This window comes from Carya illinoinensis, chromosome 2 (assembly GCF_018687715.1).
Source record: "Carya illinoinensis cultivar Pawnee chromosome 2, C.illinoinensisPawnee_v1, whole genome shotgun sequence".
Lineage (NCBI taxonomy): Eukaryota > Viridiplantae > Streptophyta > Magnoliopsida > Fagales > Juglandaceae > Carya > Carya illinoinensis.
In genome coordinates, this window is record NC_056753.1 from 18,671,758 (window position 1) to 18,691,710 (window position 19,953).

General features: G+C 40.0%; 1 protein-coding gene and 1 pseudogene across 1 annotated transcript; both read left to right on the plus strand.

Annotated features, from left to right (window-relative positions):
* Positions 1 to 319: 319 nt before the first annotated feature.
* LOC122300242 lies at positions 320 to 2,159 on the plus strand (annotated as a pseudogene).
* Positions 2,160 to 8,063: 5,904 nt separating this feature from the next.
* Positions 8,064 to 11,730, plus strand: LOC122301760. Its single transcript, XM_043113142.1, has 5 exons — positions 8,064 to 8,525; positions 8,653 to 8,791; positions 8,906 to 8,976; positions 9,022 to 10,005; positions 10,174 to 11,730. The coding sequence occupies exons 1-5, from the start codon at positions 8,064 to 8,066 to the stop codon at positions 11,728 to 11,730; spliced, it is 3,213 nt and encodes a 1,070-aa protein (XP_042969076.1).
* Positions 11,731 to 19,953: the final 8,223 nt, after the last annotated feature.

The window sequence follows — 19,953 nt, forward strand, 5'->3', positions numbered from 1 at the left end:
AAGTTGGTGGGTGACACTGATCAAAGTTATGTTTTTTCAGGAAAAAAAAAAAAAAAAGTTATGTTACCTGTACATGCATATGATCACTTGCTGAGTTGCTGTCAAATTGATGATTAGGGTAGGATATCCCTCACTTCCTTTGCTCCACTGGCACTAAAGATCAACTCAATAATGTTGCTTGTCCTAAAAGTCACGCTACTAACTGTCTAAAACTGAATAGATAAAGATAAGATCAACGAATGTCCATGGCCATGCATGTGTGTACATTAGTCTTCGATCCACTAATAAAGGCAATTAAAGCCATTGTATCAGCAACCAAATGCATGCTAAATTGCTAATCAGGTAAAGAAAAAAAAGGAAGAAATTAGCCACCATGGAAAGCCACCACCACCATTTCCTTCTCATATGCTTCCCCGCCCAACACTCCAGCTTGCCAAGCGTCTGATAGACGCTGGTGCAGCTGTCACTTTTGCCACCACCGTCCATGGCCTCCGGCAGCTCAAAACCTTCCCTTCCCTCGAGGGTTTGTTCTATGGCTCTTTCTTGGATGGTTTCGATAACCGAATCAAGCCCACTAACGGCCCCTCCAACATCATTTCCGAGATCAAGTTCATCAGCTCCCAAACACTAACCGACCTGATTCAACGCCTCTCGGACGAGCCCCGCCGAGTCACCTGCTTGATCTATTCCCTTACCATGCAATGGGCTGCTGAAGTCGCAAGTCAAGTGGGAATACCTTCTGCTTTTTTCTGTGTCCAGTCCACCGCAGCTTTGGCCATAATCCACCATTATTTCAACAGCCAAGACCGTGTGTTTGAGAGCTTTGGTTCTAAGCCTCCCAATTCTGTCCAATTACAAGTTTTACCCCCCTTTGCATCCACATAATTGCCTTCCTTTCTCTTGCCGACCAGTCCATACGCTTCAGTCATCCCTTCCTTTAAAGAACACATCCGGACCCTAGAAAAAGATCTGAATCCATGCGTGATCCTCAACACCTTTGCTGCTCTAGAAGGTGACGCAATCAAAGCAGTCACTAGTATGAATCCGATAGCACTCAAACCACTGATTGCATCTGTGTTGTTCAACGGAATAGGTGGCCAATCCGATGCATCTTCTTTTGGATGTTAGTTGTTCGAGAGGAGCACTAAGGATTATCTTAATTGGCTGAACTCAAAGCCAGATCACTCGGTGGCTTATGTGTCTTTCAGAAGCATGGTTACAATATAGAGAAAGCAAACGGAAGAAATTTTGCATGGACTTATAGATTCAGGCCGACCATTCTTGTGGGTAATACAATCTTCAAAGCCGACAATGAAAGGACAAGAACCAGTTGATCATGATGACGTAATGAAGAGGTTGAAGCAACAAGGGCAAGGGTTGGTCATGCCATGGTGCTCACAAGTGGAGGTGCTATGCCACCATTCGGTGGGGTGTTTCGTGACGCATTGCGGTTGGAACTCTACACTGGAAAGTATAGGAGCAGGGATGCCAATGGTGGCATGTCCACATCTTTTTGACCAAGTTACGAACGCCAAGTTGGTGGAGGAGGTGTAGGGAATAGGTGTTAAAGCAGGGGTGGATGAAGTAGGGGTTGTGAGAAGTGAAGGGATCAAGAGTTGCTTGGAGATAGTGATGGGTGGTGGAGAAAAAAGGGAAGAGATCATGAGGAATGTCAAAAAATGGAAGAGTTTGGCTTCCCAAGCTATGGAGGAGGGTGGTTCTTCACACAATGATTTCAAGCTTTCATTGAAAAGTTAAGGTAAAATGTATCTGGCAAATCACATTAATTCGAATTACCTCAAGTAAAATTCTCATAAGTTCGGATTCTTGTTCATCTTGCAGCTCACGTCAAATTATTGTAATTGAACATCTCCGTCACTTAAGAGGCTACTAGAGTCTCATATAATTTCAAAGATTAGGAAATTGTAAAGAAAGGAAAAGGCTTTTTGTTTGTACATCTATTGCCTATAACAACATGGAGATTAAAGGAGTAGTAATTCGGATGTAGATCAGAAAGTTGGTTGTTTCATCAATGGTTTAGTGATTTATGATCTCACTGTCACAGCCACTTCATTGAATGTTGGATTAAAATAGATTACTAGTTGTTGGCATAGTTCTAGGACCGCTAACTGGCTACAAATGAAAAAGAGAGAGTTCGTTGTGAAGCTACCAAGCCAGGCAAGTCTTTTCAATTTCAAGCAAGCCTTAGATAAATACTCTGAAAGTTGTTTTGAATACCCAACATAAACAGAAAAGAGTAGAACAGTTATAAAATGCGGTAGGACATTTCTCAGGAAGAGGCTTTTTCCATCTCAAATACAAGCTTTTTATTCGGTATTAGATAATCATATGCCATATAGATTCGCTGGGCACCACTTAGTGAGCTCAAATGATGCATGGACATTCAGTATATCAATTTGCCAAGAAAGAGAGAAATGTTTGTTCCCAAAAAAAAAAAATTATAAATTGGTACGGTTTGATGCCGTGCTTTAGATTGTAAAGCACTTCTCAAATGATATTTCGATGCACATTTTGGATGTGGTAATGCTAGCTGTTGGTACATTTTTCGGCTATACCTACAACGTGCTCAGCCAACTTACAACCAGAGAGTGTCTCTGGAACTCAATGGGGGATTCCTCCAAAAATTAATGTTAGTGAGAGAATAGCTTCTCTTAATAAAATAGTCATAAACTATCCAAACAGACTACTTCCACATGTGCGTCAACAGACAAGATTAGTCCATGGCTATCCCGACCTCCCCCACGAGGGAGAGCAAGTCTAGCCCTAAGACTGCTCGAACATGACCCCGTCCCCATTGCGGCGAAGAGCGAACGGCCCCTAGGCCCTTCAATTATTACCTCCCCTATAGGGCACCAAAGGAATGAGTGTAACGCCAAAGGACTGCTTAATCCCTCATGTGGCAGTGAGTGAGTTTGTCCTCAATAGTCGACACACATTACCTTCGTCTTAGGAGTTGACCGATGAGAGCAAGTCCAGTCAGGGACTGCCCAAACAAACGACCTTCCCTCAGGGTACCAAAGGGCGGGATGAGCCTGAGGCTATCTTGACCCTCCCACAGGGGAGAGCCGATCCAACCCTGAGGTTGCCTGAACATATCCCATTTCACCATGACGAAGAGTGGGTGCATCGCTAGCCTGACCCTCACTCCCATTTCCTGTGACATCAACAAATGGGAGCAGGTCCAGTCAAACATATTGTTCGAATAGACTACCTCTACGTAAAGGTTAGCAGGTGGAACTAACCCTGGGTTAGACCGACCTCCCCTGTAGAGAAGAGCGAGACCAGCCTTGATATTGGCTGAAAATGACCCCATCCCGTCATGGCAAAGGGATGACGACTTCCCTGGGGGACTAAAAGGGAAAAGTGTGACTTGAGGTGCTTCTACCCCTCCCTTGGTGGAGTGCGGGATAGTCCCAAGACTACCTGTCTCAGATGAAGACATCTCCTACGACAGATAGCACTCCAACTAGACAAATTAAACAGACAAGCATTTTTATTGCACATCCACCAGACATCTCAGGTTTGCAAACTCCAGTGATTATTTATACTAACTACTTTGACCTTTGTAGCATCAACGAGGCACTTACGATCTCACAGCTTGGCCTCCGTCAAAGTACATGGGTGAGCTAGGTCTTACATACCGCTTGGCCCCCTCTCGCTGAGTGCGAGGGTCAATGAGGCACGTATGATCTAACAGCATGGCCTCCGTCAGAGCATTTGGGCGAGCCTAATCTTATATACGCTCGGCCCCCTCTCACCGAGCGCTAGGGTCAACATCCCGCATATCATCTAACCACGAAGCCTCTGTCAGAGCATTTAGGTGAGCCCAGTCTTACATACCGCTTAGCAGTGTGAGGTGTACGATCTAACCGTCCGTCTCTGTTAGAGTATTTGGGTGAGTCCGGTCTTACATACCACTTGACCACCTTTCACCAAGCGCAAGGGTCAACAAGATGAGCTAGGCTTACGCATCGCTCAGCCTCCGTTAGAGTCTTTCAGGCGAGCCCAGTCTTACATAACGCTCGACCCCCTCTCACCAAGCATGAAGGTCAACGAGGCGAGATAGGCTTACAAGTTGCTCAGCCTCCATTAGAGTCTTTTGGGCTTGTCCAGTTTTACATACCACTTAGTCCTTTCTCGCTGAGTGTGAGGGTCAACAAGGTGAGCTAGGCTTACGCGTCGCTCGACCTCTGTTAGAGCTCGATCTTACATACTGCTCAGTCCCCTCTTGCCGAGCGCGAGGTTTAACGAGGCAAGCTAGGCTTATGCACCGCTTTGTCTCTATTAGATTATTTAGGTGAACCTGATCTTACATACCGTTTGGCCCTCTCTCGCCGAGCACAAGTGTCATCAAGGCGAGCTAGGCTTACGTGCTACTCGGCCTCTGTTAGAGTATTCAAGCGAGCCCAATCTTCCATATTGCTCAACCCTCTCTCTCCAAGTGCAAGGGTCAACGTGGTAAGCATGGCTTATGTGCCGCTCGACCTCCGCCGAAGACTCCATGTGAGCCAGCCTTCACTTGCAGTTTGACCTCCTCTAAAGATTCAAGATAAGTTTAGCCTTAACATGCCGCCCAACCTCCCTGGGGTCCAAATAGGCAGGCAGGTCACTCGACTGCCCAACCTTTCTCCGCGTTTGCACGTTTTGCTGTCAAGCCTATCTCCCGCATGACCGAGCTCCTCGCTCTCATGTTTCCCAGTTGAGCCTATCTATCTCCAAGACAAGCTGCGAGCTCGCACTTCGCACAGCTGACTCCATGTCTTACCTAATCCCATCTTGAAAACCTTTACTGCTTAGTGCAAGAAATGGATAAATGAGGACCAATTCCCAAAATTTATTTCTCCACAAACCTGGACAAATCAATTCAGATACATATTTTACTTTTGAGGATTCTTAAGGTCAGCTTTTAAGCCAAATTGCCCTTAAGAATCACGGGCATCTGTTAGGGGAGATTTTTTTCATAGGCTCACAAGGACTCTTAAGGCCTAGCCCATCAAGGGAGCTTCACTAGAGGACAAAATAGGGAAAAAGGGAGGGAAGATGGGAAGAGGAAAAAAAAGGAAGGGAAGCAAAGCAATGTCAGGAGGTAGGAGGGAAAGAAGGGAAAAGACGTGAGGAAGGGTGACATGACATAAATGAAGGGAATGAAAGAGATAAAGAAGGGGGGCACAAACGACTCATGGGACTTCAGATGGACTCTTCAGACAGATTTCTTAGAAGGCTTATTGTGAAGGCTTTTTCAAACTCTAGACACAGGATTTGGCGATAGTGTACTGATCAGGAAGAGAGATCTATGAAACCTATTGTATAGTGAGAATGAGAGACCTTGAGAGACTGTAAATCAAGCTTATTATAGTAGATTATCTCCTCCCTAAGCCCTTATGGAAGTAGGCCTAGTGCCGAACCACATATTTTTGAATGTTTATCTCTCATTTATTTTCCCTGCATTAATCTACTTTCACCACCATGGCCATGCGCATGGACTCCACACAATCGCACTAGATCAATCGGGGGCCCACATAGCCTCATCCAGGCCCATCATATCAGGGCGCACACATCACCGACAAGGGCCCAAAGCCACCTTAGCGTGCTGGAGAGGGATCCTTCTCCTCTTCTGGTCTATTGACGAAATATGTCGTTAACAATTGCCATGAGTCCTCTCTACTCAAGTGTACCACAATAGTACCTTAGGTCTGCAAAACTCAATTTATTTTAATAAAGAAATGCACATGATCATGACATAGATGTTTTTGTGGTCAAAAGACCAATTTACACATGTAAATACACTGAGCGCATAAATACAAATAGTCACCCTCCATTTGCATGTATTTGCACACTCCACTAATATAATTGACTGTATTATTTTTTAATATAAAATAATTATTTTGATTAATCATATCAGTGGAGTACGTAAAGAATATGTAAAAGTGACTATACGTAGCAGAACTTCAAATATAAATGAGAGGAAAAAAATAACTTATTTATGTGGACTAAATACATGAATGTAATCATGGTAAAAAGCAATAGAAGAACTCTTTTACCCTTTTACCCTTTTTTCTCTCTAGCTTTGACGTTAGGTTTTGGAGTGATAGTTCGCCCATGGCTGCTGCCGTGGCTCCACCGGGGTCATCGGTGATGTCTGGGTGGCAGAGAACTCTCGCTGATCTGGTGGCTCAGACCCCGCAACCTCTGCCGGAGGTGGACATTCCTTTTCGTCCGGCGAAATTAATTGATGGGGAATTTTGTGTGATGTTTTCAAAGGAGGAGATTGATAGATCGGCTGCCCCTTTTCGTTTCTCTATGGTTCTTAAATTCCTAAAGCAGAGACCTTCTCTAGATGTGATTCGGGCTTTCATACGGAGTAGATGGGGGTTGGATGCTCAACCAGTTGTTTCGGCAATGAGAAGGGCTCGTAATGTTTTCGTCCGATTCTCTAACGAAGGGGATTTTGTGAAGGCTTTGTCCAGGGAAGCAACTGATATTGAAGGAGTGCCCTACCGTGGATTTCGTTGGAAACCGGATTTTGAAGAGAATTTGGAACCTGCATCAGTGCCGGTCTGGGTCTTTTTACCTGGTTTGCCCCCTAATTTTTATCATGAATCTTGTTTGAGAACTATTGTTGCCCCAGTTGGTTGGTTCCTACGCCGAGATAATGCTACCCGATGTGCTTCAAAAACTGATGGGGCTAGAGTGTGTTTGGAAATTGATGCTGGAAAACCACAAATTCACGGCATCTGGATAGGCACTCCGCAGCAAGAATGCAGTTGGTACATTGACATTGAGTATGAGACTTTGCCCGCTTATTGTAATAGATGTAAAATGCAGGGACACAACTTGAAGCTATGTAAATGGAAGGATGGGTCAAGTCTGGACCGTAAGATTGGTGAAAAAATGATTAAAGTGTGGAAGCCTTTGAAACCAGCAGGGAAAGGAAAGCAACACGTAGAGATAGGTATGAATGCTTTGTTGACAAATATTGAGGATACAGGGGAGGCTGGGCCAAGTGGTTTGCCGGTGGAGAGTCTTGGTATTAATTTGGAGGAAGATGGCAAAGCAGTGGTTTCGGTTGGTGAGATGCAAATGGCAGGGGATTTAGCTGAAAAACAGAACACCGAAAATGTTACAGGGATACAGGAAATTATGCAGTTGCCTAGTGAGCAGAGGAACACGGAAACTCAGTCTAGTGATTTTGAAAAGGCAGTAGGGGATACTCACGTGTCTGAGAATGTAGGGGCTGTTCCTGGGATGTTAGGGACTGTTGGGAGTAATGTCAAGGGGCAGACTGGTAGTATAGATATGATGCTGTCTAGGCAAGAACAGGTGGAGATTGATAATATTTCAGGAAAAAATCTGAATGGTGGTTCTGTGGAAATTGAAAATGTTGAGATTAATCTGATTGGGTTGGAAAGGTCTACGCTTGAGGTTAGTAACGAACCTAGTGACCAACCTGTGAGGAATTCAAACTTTGATGATGTGGTGATTGAGGATTGGAATGAAGAGGAGAAAGCGGATAATGGGCTAGTAGAGAAGTTTCAGGAGAATCAGAATTTTGGGAATTCGGTAAATGAGGAGTTGGAATCTTTGGAAATTAATGGTAAAGATGTTTGTGGGTCTGAGCCAGAGAAAGAGTATGGGGAGCATCTTGGAAAAAATAAAATCTACCTATCGGATAATGATACAAAAAAAAAAAATGGGAAGATCTTGGCTAAAGGGGGACGTTTACTTAGAAGTTCGACACGGGTTCCTAGCAAACCCATTCGCATGAATTTATGATTTGCAACCCTATGTTCTGGAATATCCGGGGCCTCAAATCGTCTCGGAGGAGGTTGTGTAAATTGGTAAGGAAGTTGAATTTGAATTTTCTTATGTTAGCTGAGCCTTTTGTTGATGATCAAAGAATGGTTGCATTGAAACAATTGTTGAAATTTGATTGATGTTTTTCTAATTTATGCGTTGGTGGTAAACTCTGGTTATTATGGAAAGAAGATTTGCAAATATCAGTTGTTCGTTATAGTGCCCAGCATGTGACTATCTCTATGTGTATGGATAATCGGAATTTTGTTGTTTCTGTGGTGTATGCCAAGTGTAATCTTGTAGAAAGAAGAGAACTCTGGAGAGTGCTACAATTAGACGCGGTCCAAGATGAACCTTGGTTATGCCTAGGTGATTTTAATACTATTCGAGGGGAGGAGGAACACTGTGGTGGTAGACCAAGACTGAGAGCTGCCATTGATGAGTTTAATGAGTTTATTGATAATTATGGTTTCATTGAAATGAAAACTGTTGGAAGTAAATTCTCTTGGTGTAATGGTCAGAGGGGTTTAGCTCGGAGTTGGTTGAAATTAGACAGATGCTTAATGAATGTTGTGGCTGCGGATGTTTTTCCTAATGCTTGCTGTAAATATATGGCTCGCTCAACTTCCGATCATACACCTTTGTCTTTTGTTTTTAAGAATTTGGGTACTCGTTATGGGCCTTCCTCCTTTAAATTTCAGCAAATGTGGGTATCTCATAGCAATTTTTTGAATGTGGTTAAGGAAAATTGGTCCGTAGCGGGTGATACTATAGGGCTTATCGGTCTTTGGGCATACTGATACGAATATCCAAGCTTTGGAAAATAAAATTGAACAGCTAGAAACTCAACTTCAGGTGGGTTTTTCAGAAGATGTAGAGCGGGATCTACTAGTGGCCAAGGAAGATCTTGAGATGTGGCTGCAAAGAGAAGAAACTAGGCTCTCACAACATGTGAAGCTTAGGTGGATGGAAAAAGGTGAGGCTTCAGCTCAGTTTTTTAAAACCTTTGCTTCTTTAAAAAAGCCCATAGTGTAGGAAATGAGGTGTCCTGATGGGACGTGTTTGGACTCCCCGGAAGCTATTCATTCAGGGGCTGTGGATTATTTCAATTTGTTTCTACAGGCTCGGGCTCGTAGAGAGCTTCCTGATTTATCATATTTGGTATAAAATTCCATTCTTGAGGAGGAAAATGATAACCTCCTTCAGCTCCCTTCGATCCAAGAAGTTAAAGTGGCTATGTTTTCCATTCCGGTTGACAGTAGTCCGGGCCCAGATGGCTTTGGTTCTGGTTTCTATAGAGCTTGCTGGGATATTGTTGAAGATGATGTAGTGGCAGTGGTTCGGGATTTCTTCATTGGCAATTCAATGCCGAGATTCTATTCAGCATCTTATATTGCTCTCATTCCGAAAATGCAGAAGCCTACTGGTTTTGATAAGTTCCGCCCTATCAGTTTATGTTCAGTGATGTACAAAGTGTTTTCCAAAATCCTGGTTCGCAGATTATCCCCTAATTTGAATAAAATTATCTCTCCGGAACAAGGTGCTTTTCTTCCTGGGAGAAGTATCTTTGAAAATATTTCTTTGGCTCAAGAAATGATACACATGCTTAATAAGAAGGTTAGAGGAGGTAATACTTTTATTAAAATAGACATGGCCAAGGCTTACAACAGTATAGATTGGGACTTCTTAATTCATGTTATGGCTTCATTTGGGTTTTCTGAGCGGTTCTGTAGCTTGATCAGAACTTGTATTTCAACTCCTTGGTTCTCGGTGGTTATGAATGGTTTGGCTAAAGGTTTTTTCTCTAGTGGGCGTGGATTGTGTCAAGGTGACCCTCTTTTGCCTTATTTGTTTATCCTCGTTGAGGAGGTACTTTCTAGACTTTTAAAGCACAAGTTCACTAATGGGAATATTGTCCCGTTCTCGCATCCCCGAGGTACGCCTCTTGTTTCTCATCTTTTATATGCTGATGATATTGTGTTATTTGTAAATGGTAGAAGATCTTCTCTTCAAGAAGTCAGGGATATTTGTGCGACATACGAAGAATGGTCTGGTCAAATGGTGAGCAAGGAAAAATCTTGTATCTTTTTCTCTAAACATGCGGCTGTGGGTCGGAAAAGGAGTTCTTTAATGTTGACATCTTTCTCTGAAGGGTTTTTCCCGGTAAAGTATTTGGGTGTTCCTCTAATGGTAGGTCGGATGAAACTTTTGTATTTTGATGATTTCTTGTGTTGCATTAGAAAGAAATTGGAAGGATGGTAGAATCGATTTTTATCCTCGGGAACCCGCCTTCTTTTATTAAGACATGTTCTTGCTAGTATGCCAATTCATTGATTATCTATTTTGCATGCTCCTAAGGCTGTCATGACAGCCTTAAATCGTATTATGAGTAATTTCTTCTGGGGTTCCTGGAATGGAAAGCAAAAGCGTAAGTGGGTGGCTTGGGAAAAGATTTGTTCTCCGATTCGAGAAGGGGGTTTGGGTCTTCGGAAATTAAAGGAAGTTCAAGACTCTTTGTTTATGAAGCTTGCTTGGAATTTGTTGACAGGTGACTCGTTATGGGCTAATTTTTTCAAGCAAAAGTATGTAAAGAATCAGCATGTGACGTTGGTAGACCAACAGAAAGGAACTTTATTTTGGAAGCACATTGTGGGTATGGTCCCAAAGGTCTTGGGCAATTCTTGGTGGCGAGTTCGGAATGGTGATGTGTCTTTTTGGAGAGATCCTTGGCTAAAATCGGGAGCTCTTTTTAATTCTTGTGAGATAATTGAATATCCCCTGCTAAGAGTAAGGGAATGTAGGCTTCAACATGGATGGGATGTGGATTTGTTATATCATTTGGTGGGGGAAGTCAAAATGGAAGAAATTCTAAATTGCCTAGGGGAACAAAAAGAGGGTGGGGATTTATTGATTTGGAAGCCAAATCTGAATGGGGTTTTTTCATCAAAATCGGCTTGGGATTGTGTTCGTGTTCGTGCACCGAAATCTGAATGGGCTTCTTGGATTTGGCACTCAGCGCTTCTAAAAAGATATTCAGTTACTATTTGGAAGGCTTTTAATTCTAGCCTTTCTGTTGATAGTAGAATTAGCTCTTTGGGCATCCCTTTGGTTTCTAAGTGTGAATGTTGTACACAGGGGTGTGTGGAAGATCAGGATCATGTTCTCGCAACTGGGAAGATTGCTGGCGCTATATGGAGGTATGCCTCTCTACAGCTGGGGATTCCATATGACCCTCAGAGATCATGGAGAGCAACTGTGGAAGTATGGTTTCGGCGTGCAACTCATTCGACTCAAAAAGGTACTTTGATTGCTCTTATTCCTATTATTGTGACTTGGTCTCTTTGGGTGTGGAGAAGTAAAGCACGTATGGAAGGTAAAAGAGTTGCTGTGAGTTCTCTCTGGAGTTCCATTAAGGCGGCAGTTGCATGGGTGGGAGTCCGCCTACGTGCTAGTAGAAAGATGAATGATGGAGATGAAAAAGTGTTAAATTTTTTTTCTATTCCTTTGAAACCTGTGAAGAGAAAGGAAATTCATTTTGTGCGATGGGTGAAACCGGCCGTGGGTTGGTTCAAATTAAATGTGGATGGGAGTTCGTTAGGAAATCCAGGACGTATGGGTGCAGGGGGAACGATTCGAGATGAGAAGGGGAATCTTACTTGGGCCTTCGCAAAAGATCTGGGTCATGGCTCTAATAATGAAGCTGAGCTTATTGCTCTTTTTTATGGTCTCCAATACTGTAAGGACCTATTCATTCGAAGAGTGGAGATTGAACTAGACTCGTTGCTGGTGGTTCATTGGTTAGAAAAAGGGAGGTGTGGTATATGGTATCTTGAAGATTACTGGGAAAAGATTCAATCGATTCTTGCTACTTTGGAGTTTAAGGTAAAACATACTTATCGAGAAGGCAATGCATGAGCTGATATTTTGGCTCGTATGGCTTCGGATCAAAAGAATGGTACGTGGAATTCATATCATGAAGTGCCTCATTTGCTCAAAGGGATTCTGAAAGTTGATAAACTTGGCATCCCAACGATTCGTTTATAGGTTTTAATAAGGTGTTTGTTCTTGGTTTATAAGTGCACCAGGTTTTTTCTTGTGTTGGTTTTTGCAGGTTTGTTTTGGTTTTGTTTTAGGTTTGTTGGTTTTTTTTGGTTGGTTTGGTTTTTTTAACACTTGGTTTTGGATTTGTTTTAATGCTATCTTGTATGCCCCCAAGTGTCTTATTGTTACTACGGTTTTCCTCCGCCATAAGTGAGGCTATTATTAATAAACTTGGGACAGGGCTGCTATGTGGGTGGCTACTGGCTCTTCGGTTAAAAAAAAAAAAAAAAAAAAGAAAAAATGTAATCATGGCAGTCACGCTTTCCAATTATTTTTTTAAATGAGAGGAAAATAAGACAAGGGATGAGAATTGTGCTTTTGCTTTATATTCATAAATGCAAATATTTTTTATTTATCTTTTAACTATTTTTTAAATATTTTTTAAAAAAATATTGATTTACAAATAGTCACTTTTTTAAATATTAAATAAAATATGAAAAATAAAAATCACAATCGATCAATTTTATAAGTAAATTGTATGAGTCTAAGTAGCATTTTTTGAGGCAAAAATAGCAATACCAACAAGAAATCTTCTAAAACCTTCCTTATATGTCGTTTTGCTCTTTGTACTTGCATAATTTAACGCTCAAATCTAAACTATGAACACAACTTGTCAAAATTAGTAGTTTGAGGTGGAAATAATGAATTTTGATATAATAATGGGTTCGGGGGTGTAGAATTTAAGTTCTTTTTTTCAAAATACTATAAAGAACGCCACAAATTAAAATTTGTAGCGGATTATTTAATATGAGAGAAATGCTAGTCATAAGCTTTTTATTTATCTTCGGATCATTAAATTTATCGCCTAATATGTTACTAAATTATTGAAAAATTATATATTATTTTCCACTTACATATCAATCATTTATTAAAAAAGAACTTAATACACGTAAGTACCATTATCATTTTCAAACCCATTACAGAAAAGTTGTATGACTATAGGAAAATGTTATTAAAAAAAACAAATATATGCATCGACCAGAATTTTGAGCAGTGCATTTGAAAAGGTAGAGTAACAATGTTCATTAAAGTTGAAAATAAAAACCAATAAACTGGTAAACTGGCCCAAACCAGACTGGTATATTTGGTCTAGTATTAAACCAGTCTGGTTCACATTTCATTTTTTCAAAACAATCAAGTTTTAGTTTTGATTTTTTAAAACCAGACTAGTTCATATATATATATATATATTATATAAATAATTTTTTATATGATTTATTTATAGTATATATATTATATGCTAAATTTTTAATTAATATAATATAAACTCTTAAAATTCATGTATAATAATCTAATAACGCAAAATAAAAAATAATCTTATAAATCTTATTATAACATTTGATATAATATATAATTTTTAATTTTATAACATAAAATTAATATAACATAAAATCTTTTAATTTTAATTTTACTGGACCATCATATTATTACTAACATATATGATAATATGATTCTTATAAATAATGTATGTATATTATAATAATTTTATTATAATTCTTATTTTTGTTGCATATTATTTTTATATGGAAAAGTATAGTTGCAAGCACAATTGTGCACTAATCTGTGTACCAATGTGATGTGATTGGTCAAAAAGTAGATTTTATTGAAAACAGTGTTAATTTAAATTTTAAGTATGAATAAATCAGTATTAGTACACAAATTAGTGCGCGACTGTGCTTGTATGTAGCAAAACTCTTTTTATATTTAGACAATTTTTTAATTTATCGGTTTATTATTCTAAGCTCAACTTCCTAAGTGCTTGACCGTGCTAGTTCATCAAGAAAATCGGTAAAATCGAATCAAAATCGGTAAAATTGAAATTATTGGTTTCAAAGGTAAATTGGTCTGGTATTGGTTCTTCAATTATCAAAACTAATGTATACTGGTTCGATTCTAAAATATGTCTAAAACTAGATCGAATCAGACTAATTATACCCCTAGCACTCATGACTTTAATTATAACTTTTGAGTGACCAACAAATTAGCAAAGATTCTGCATATATTTAGATAAGGGACGTAATATAACAAGTGATAGATTTTAAACTTGTGGGGTTATCTTCTTCTTACACCGGCTAGTGAGAAGTTAGACTTTCTCTAACTAGGAGGTAGTATACACTCTTCTGCATTTATTGTTGCTATTTTTTGCACTACGACACAAAGCTAGAACAACGAACATAAACACATATCAATCCTTGAGCTTCCACCAACGTTGCAACAACGATGAATCTAGATTCCCTTATTTCCCAAACTGTAGGTCTGTCATGGCATGACCTCAACCTGCATCCAGCCCCAGCATCAGCTCAAAGCATTTCAAATTAAATTCTGATAGGCAGGTTAGTAGTAGATAGGCCTCTAAACAAGTTTGCAATACACTCATGCATCAAAGCATCATGGAACTTCATTCAAAACTTTCTTATTGAAGACATGGAAACAAATAGTTTCATTTTCACTTTTAGAAATACCCAAGACAAACTTAGAGTCCTTAACCAGGCCCCATGGAATTTCAAAGGGCATCTCCTAGTCCTAAAACCGTGGCCTACTGGGGCCACCCTTCAAGAAATCAACTTAAATCATGCTTCATTCAATGTGCAAATCCATGGCTTGCCTTCAGACTATATTACTCTAGAAAATGCCATTGAAATAGGGAGAGCACTTAGAAACTTGATCAAGGTGGAAGAAGATCCTCTCTATAGGTTAGCCTTCAGAAAATTTATCAGAATTAAAGTTGAAATAGATGTCACCAAGCCATTACAGCAAGGTTTCTGATGCCAAGGTTAGATAACCCCGAAATCTGGATAGCCCTCAAATATGAAAAATTACCGAACTTCTGTTATGCCTGTGGAAGACTCGTCCACTCTCAAGTGTTCTGTGGCTTTCTAAGCACACCAACGACAAGACCAATTTATGGTCCCTAGATCAAGGCTGAGTATAACAGCAACCAAGGCACATCTCAAGCATTTCAGCAAACAAGTCAGGGGCAACAACCAGAAACCGTTTTAATGGATCAAAACATCAGAAAAACAAATCTCTATGGCAATCCAAACAGAGAGAAACAAACAAGCTTTGCAAATTGACAGCAGGATTTGAAGTTTTTTGCATTAAGAGGCCAACAAAATGTTACCGGAAGACCACCCAAAATGGCGAAGAACAAGCCGGACTTGATACACCTTACCCCTTCATCATCGGGCACCAAAAATTCATTCAGAAATTTCATGCACACGACCTTAGCAAGCTCTCAAACACTGTTCTACTACAAAGCTCATTAACTTCCCCAACCAGAAAATAAATATCTTCACTGTAGAACCATTGACTGAATCCCCAAACCTTACCTCACTCTACAGCAAAATATCCCTTTTGTCTTCAAATCCGGTTCAAGACCAGCAGGTAACGGATGGGACATCATCGACTATACAGCGTAATGAAGATTTGTGACGGAAGCAAGACAAACACCATGGAATACTCAGTGGAATAAAAAATATTCTGCTTTCAAAGGCTATAAGGCACAACAGACTAGTCACGGGCTTGGACCCCCAAAAGCCCATCAAACTGAGCCCAACCTCAATCCTTCTAAACCCATTGAGACAAGGCCCCTCCTCATGAGCCCACAGGACTTATCTGCAAATTGGCACAACCCATCTCAATACTAGCAGGAAATCCACCCGGAAGTCATAAAAAATCCTCATCAATTCAACATGGGTCAAGCCATCTTATTCTCTCAAAATAAGTCCGGCCACACAAATGTCCAGATACAAAATCCTCCAGAGCTGTGCAATCCCACGGTAATCTTTGCTCCAACTCCACAACAAAGTGCAGCTCAACATCAATCCCAACTTAAAATTCAATTGATTGAAGATTCAAGCCCCATGCAAGTTGACCAATCGGCTGCACCACTGGAAATACCAAGAGAAATAGATTGCAAGAAGGGAAAAATAGAAGCTACTAAAACGTAGCAAATTCCTGAGGAACATCCTAACCGAATGCAATATCAGACCATTCTCTTCTTCCATCCAAAAGGCAACAGGATACAGAGCCTCCTGAAGAACCAAAAGGAAAATCCCAACACCTTCTCAAATTAGAGAAAATAGAGCCAGTTGTTGAAACAGTTAAAATACTCCATTCAGAGGAATCTACAACAGCTCTCACCCTTCTGGAAATGCAATCAGGAATAAAGGATAAGGAAAAATAATCAAAAGGAAAAGCAAGACTGAACCCGTATAGTAAGCCAGTTCCACACTCTCAAAGCAAATCTAAATCAGCTAGCAAGGCAAGCTTCAAAATGCCTCCACAAGCCAAATGAGAACACTGGCCTGGAATTGCAAGGGACTAGCTCGACCCAATGCAATCAGAAACTTAAGGGCTAATATTAGGAAATATAACCCAGAAGTAGTTTTTTTGTCAGAAACCTTGGTGTATATCTATTGTACATAGTATAGGTTTCCATCATTTTGTAAGCTTTCCAGCAGTATGTAAAAAAGGTGGCCTATTACTTATGTGGAGACTGGGAATGGAGATTGAACCGGTCAATATGAATATGAATGCTATTTCTGTTTTGGTGTATTCAGACCCATCTCATCATCCCTGGTTAATTACTTATGTATATGCTCCTACGCAACATAATTACAAAGCAAACTTTGGGACTCACCTGGACTCAATACACCAAGCTTTTCAAGGCCCTTGTTTATGTATAGGAGATTTCAACGATGTGATCAATCAAAAAGAAAAGCATGGGGGACGACCATTTCTAAATAACAACAACAGAGGACTCAAAGCTATAATGGATAGACACGGCCTTATAGACATTGGCTATTCGGGCCTTTAATACACTTGGTCAAATAATCGAAGCGGAATGGCACTCATCAGAGAAAGATTAGATAGAGCAATAGCAAATCAAGAACGGAGATTACTTTTCCCTGATGCATCATTACAACACTTGGCTTCGTCAACTTCAGATCATCATCCCCTATTGCTACACACAACCAACAACCAGAAGCCTACCTCTTCTTTCAAATTTGAAGAATTCTGGGTTCACGAACATCTCAGTCATAATATTATTAGAGAAGCATGGAACAAAACTTTTCAGGGAAATCCAGCTTATATACTTTGCCAGAAAATCAAGTCAACAAAAGAAGCTCTCAAATTTTGGAGCAGGAATCATTTTCGGCGCATCCAAGATAAAATTCAAAATCTAGAAATAGAGCTAATTAACATACAAAGCCAACCGATTTGTGAATACAAAGCCAACCGATTTGAGAAAGACCTTCCAATACAACCTTCAAAAACAAAGAAAGCATGAGGAAACTTTGTGACGTCAAAAGTCAAAGATAGCATAGCTCACTTCAACTAACCTCAATACCAAATTCTACCATTTATCAACGACGATCAGAAGAAGGAGAAATTCAATCGACGCCATCAAACTGGGCCCAGGTAATTGGTCTATGGATCAAACTCTTATTGAAACTACTTTCATAAGTCATTTTCGATCCAGTTATAATTCTTCAAATCCAACCTTCCCGGAAAGTCTAGACAATCTATTTGAGAAGCAAATTTCAGACCAAGACAATGTGAATCTTCTAGCAGTGCCAAGTGAAGCAGAAATATTTGGGGCCCTAAAACAAATCCCGAACCATAAAGCACCCGGTCCAGATGGTATGACAGTGCTGTTTTATAGACATTACTGGAGTATCATTAAAAAGGAGGTGGTGGAAGCAGTGTAGAATTTCTTTAGAATGGGTAAACTGTTGAAACAAATCAATCATACAAACATACAAACATAGCTCTCATTCCCAAAATTCGAAACCCAAACAACCCGAGCCATTATCGCCCAATCAGTCTCACAAATGTCATATACAAAATCATAACCAAAATAATGGCCAATCGCTTCAAAGTAACATTAGATGCCATTATATCCCCTCTGCAAACAGCTTTTGTCCCAAGGGGCAATATAAAGGAAAATATTATTATTGCACATGAACTGTTTCACCTTCTCAAGAGGAAAAAAGGAAACAAATGATTGATGGCCCTAAAACTAGATATGGAAAAAGCTTTCGACCTGGTAGAATGGGATTTCTTATTTCAGGTTATGAAATTAGTAGGCTATAGCCCAGACTGGATCAATCTGATTAAAGAATGCATCACTACAGCTACATTTTCTATTCTTATAAATGGCTCGCCTCAGGGTTTTTTCAATTCTCAAAGGGGATTAAGACAAGGAGATCCAATCTCCCCCTTTCTCTTTATCCTAGTGACAAAGGTGCTATCAAGGATTTTATTAAAGGAAGAAGTAAGAGGAAAGTTGAAAGGAATCAAATTTAGCAGACAAAGCCCACCAGTCTCACACCTATTCTTTGCAGATGACACGATCATTTTTGCAAAGGCAACCTCAGACAATGCCCAAGTAATCTCTGAAAACTTATAAAAATTTCAACAATGGTCAGGGCAAAAGATCAACATGCAAAAATCCATCATCTTCATTACAAGAAATGTCAACTCTGAAACAAAGTCAGCAATTCATAATTGGCTCCCATACAAAGTCTCCTCAGAAAAAATGAAGTATTTGGGTCTCACAACTACTATTGGAAGAAACAAGAAAGAAAACTTCAAAGATCTTCTAAGCAGAGTGGAGAAAAAATTAGAACAATGGAAAATGAAATTATTATCACAGGCGGGCCCAACAATGCTAATCAGATCAGTAGCCAGTTCTATTCAAACATACAACATGTCAACCTTTCAGCTCCCCAAAACAGTGTGTAAGATCTTAGACACAAGCTTCAAAAACTTCTGGTGGGGATTCCCAAAAGATAAGACCCATAATCTAACCCTTAAATCGTGGGAATCCATTTGCCAACCAAAAATCTCAGGTGGTCTTGGATTAAGACAAATGACAAACATGAATCAAGCACTTCTAGCAAAAATGGGATGGAAAATGTGCGAAAGTTAGAATGGACTATGGTATGAAATTTTAAGAGCAAAATACCTTAGAATCTCATAATTTTGGCAAGTACAACAACGGCCATCAGATTCTTACTTTTGGAAATGAATTATACAAACAAGAGATACAGTCAGAAAATAAAGATGTGTTCAGATAAATAATGGTCTCACAACCAACATATGGGAGGCACTATGGATACCTACTATGGAGAACTTCAAACCTAGCCCATTGTAGGGAATGGATCAAGCCCAACCAGAACTAAAAGTCTCAGACCTCATCATAGAAAATCCAAGACATTGGGATACAAGGAAAATGCAAGACTTATTTGAACAAGAGAGCATCAACGAAATTTCAAAAATCCCTCTACCGATCTTCTCACACAAGCAAGACAGAATAGTTTAGGCCCCATCTCAGAATGGAAAATTCTTAGTTAAATCAGCATACCAAGTGATAATCAATGGGCAAGAAACGTCTTACCCAAGTGCATCCCAAAGTTTATTCAAGTCAATATGGAAGCTGAAAATTCATGAAAGGCACAAACTATTGATATGGAAGCTGTTATGTAACATTTTTCCAACCAAAGCAAGAGTGAATGAAGTCATCTCAAACATAGTTTCAGAAGAATGTCCGATGTGTAATCAAGCTGAAGAAACCACACTTCATCTCTTTATCAAATGCCCAATAGTGAGAATACTCTGGAGTCAAAGCTCTTGGCCTTTAAATCTAGAAAATCTCCCAATCTACTCAATTTCAGACTAGATCAAAATGATTATTTCCTCGAAGGAAGAACTAGGCCTTCAAGAAGCAGAGATTCACTCTTTTCAACTCTTTGCAGTTATAACTTTAGACTATATCTGGAAACAAAGAAATGACATAGTGCACAACCAACTTCAATTCTCCTTTGAAGAAGCAAAAATTCAACTGAAGCACATCTATCGCAACTACCAAGAAGCTTGGAAAACAAAGCATAAGGACAAGCTAGAAATATGGAAACCTCCACCACCAACTTTCCTGAGTTACTCATTTGATGCTACAGTCAGGGACAGCTTCTCTACTATTTCAATTATATGTAGAGACCGTACAGGTAATATTCAGCAAATTCAAACTGA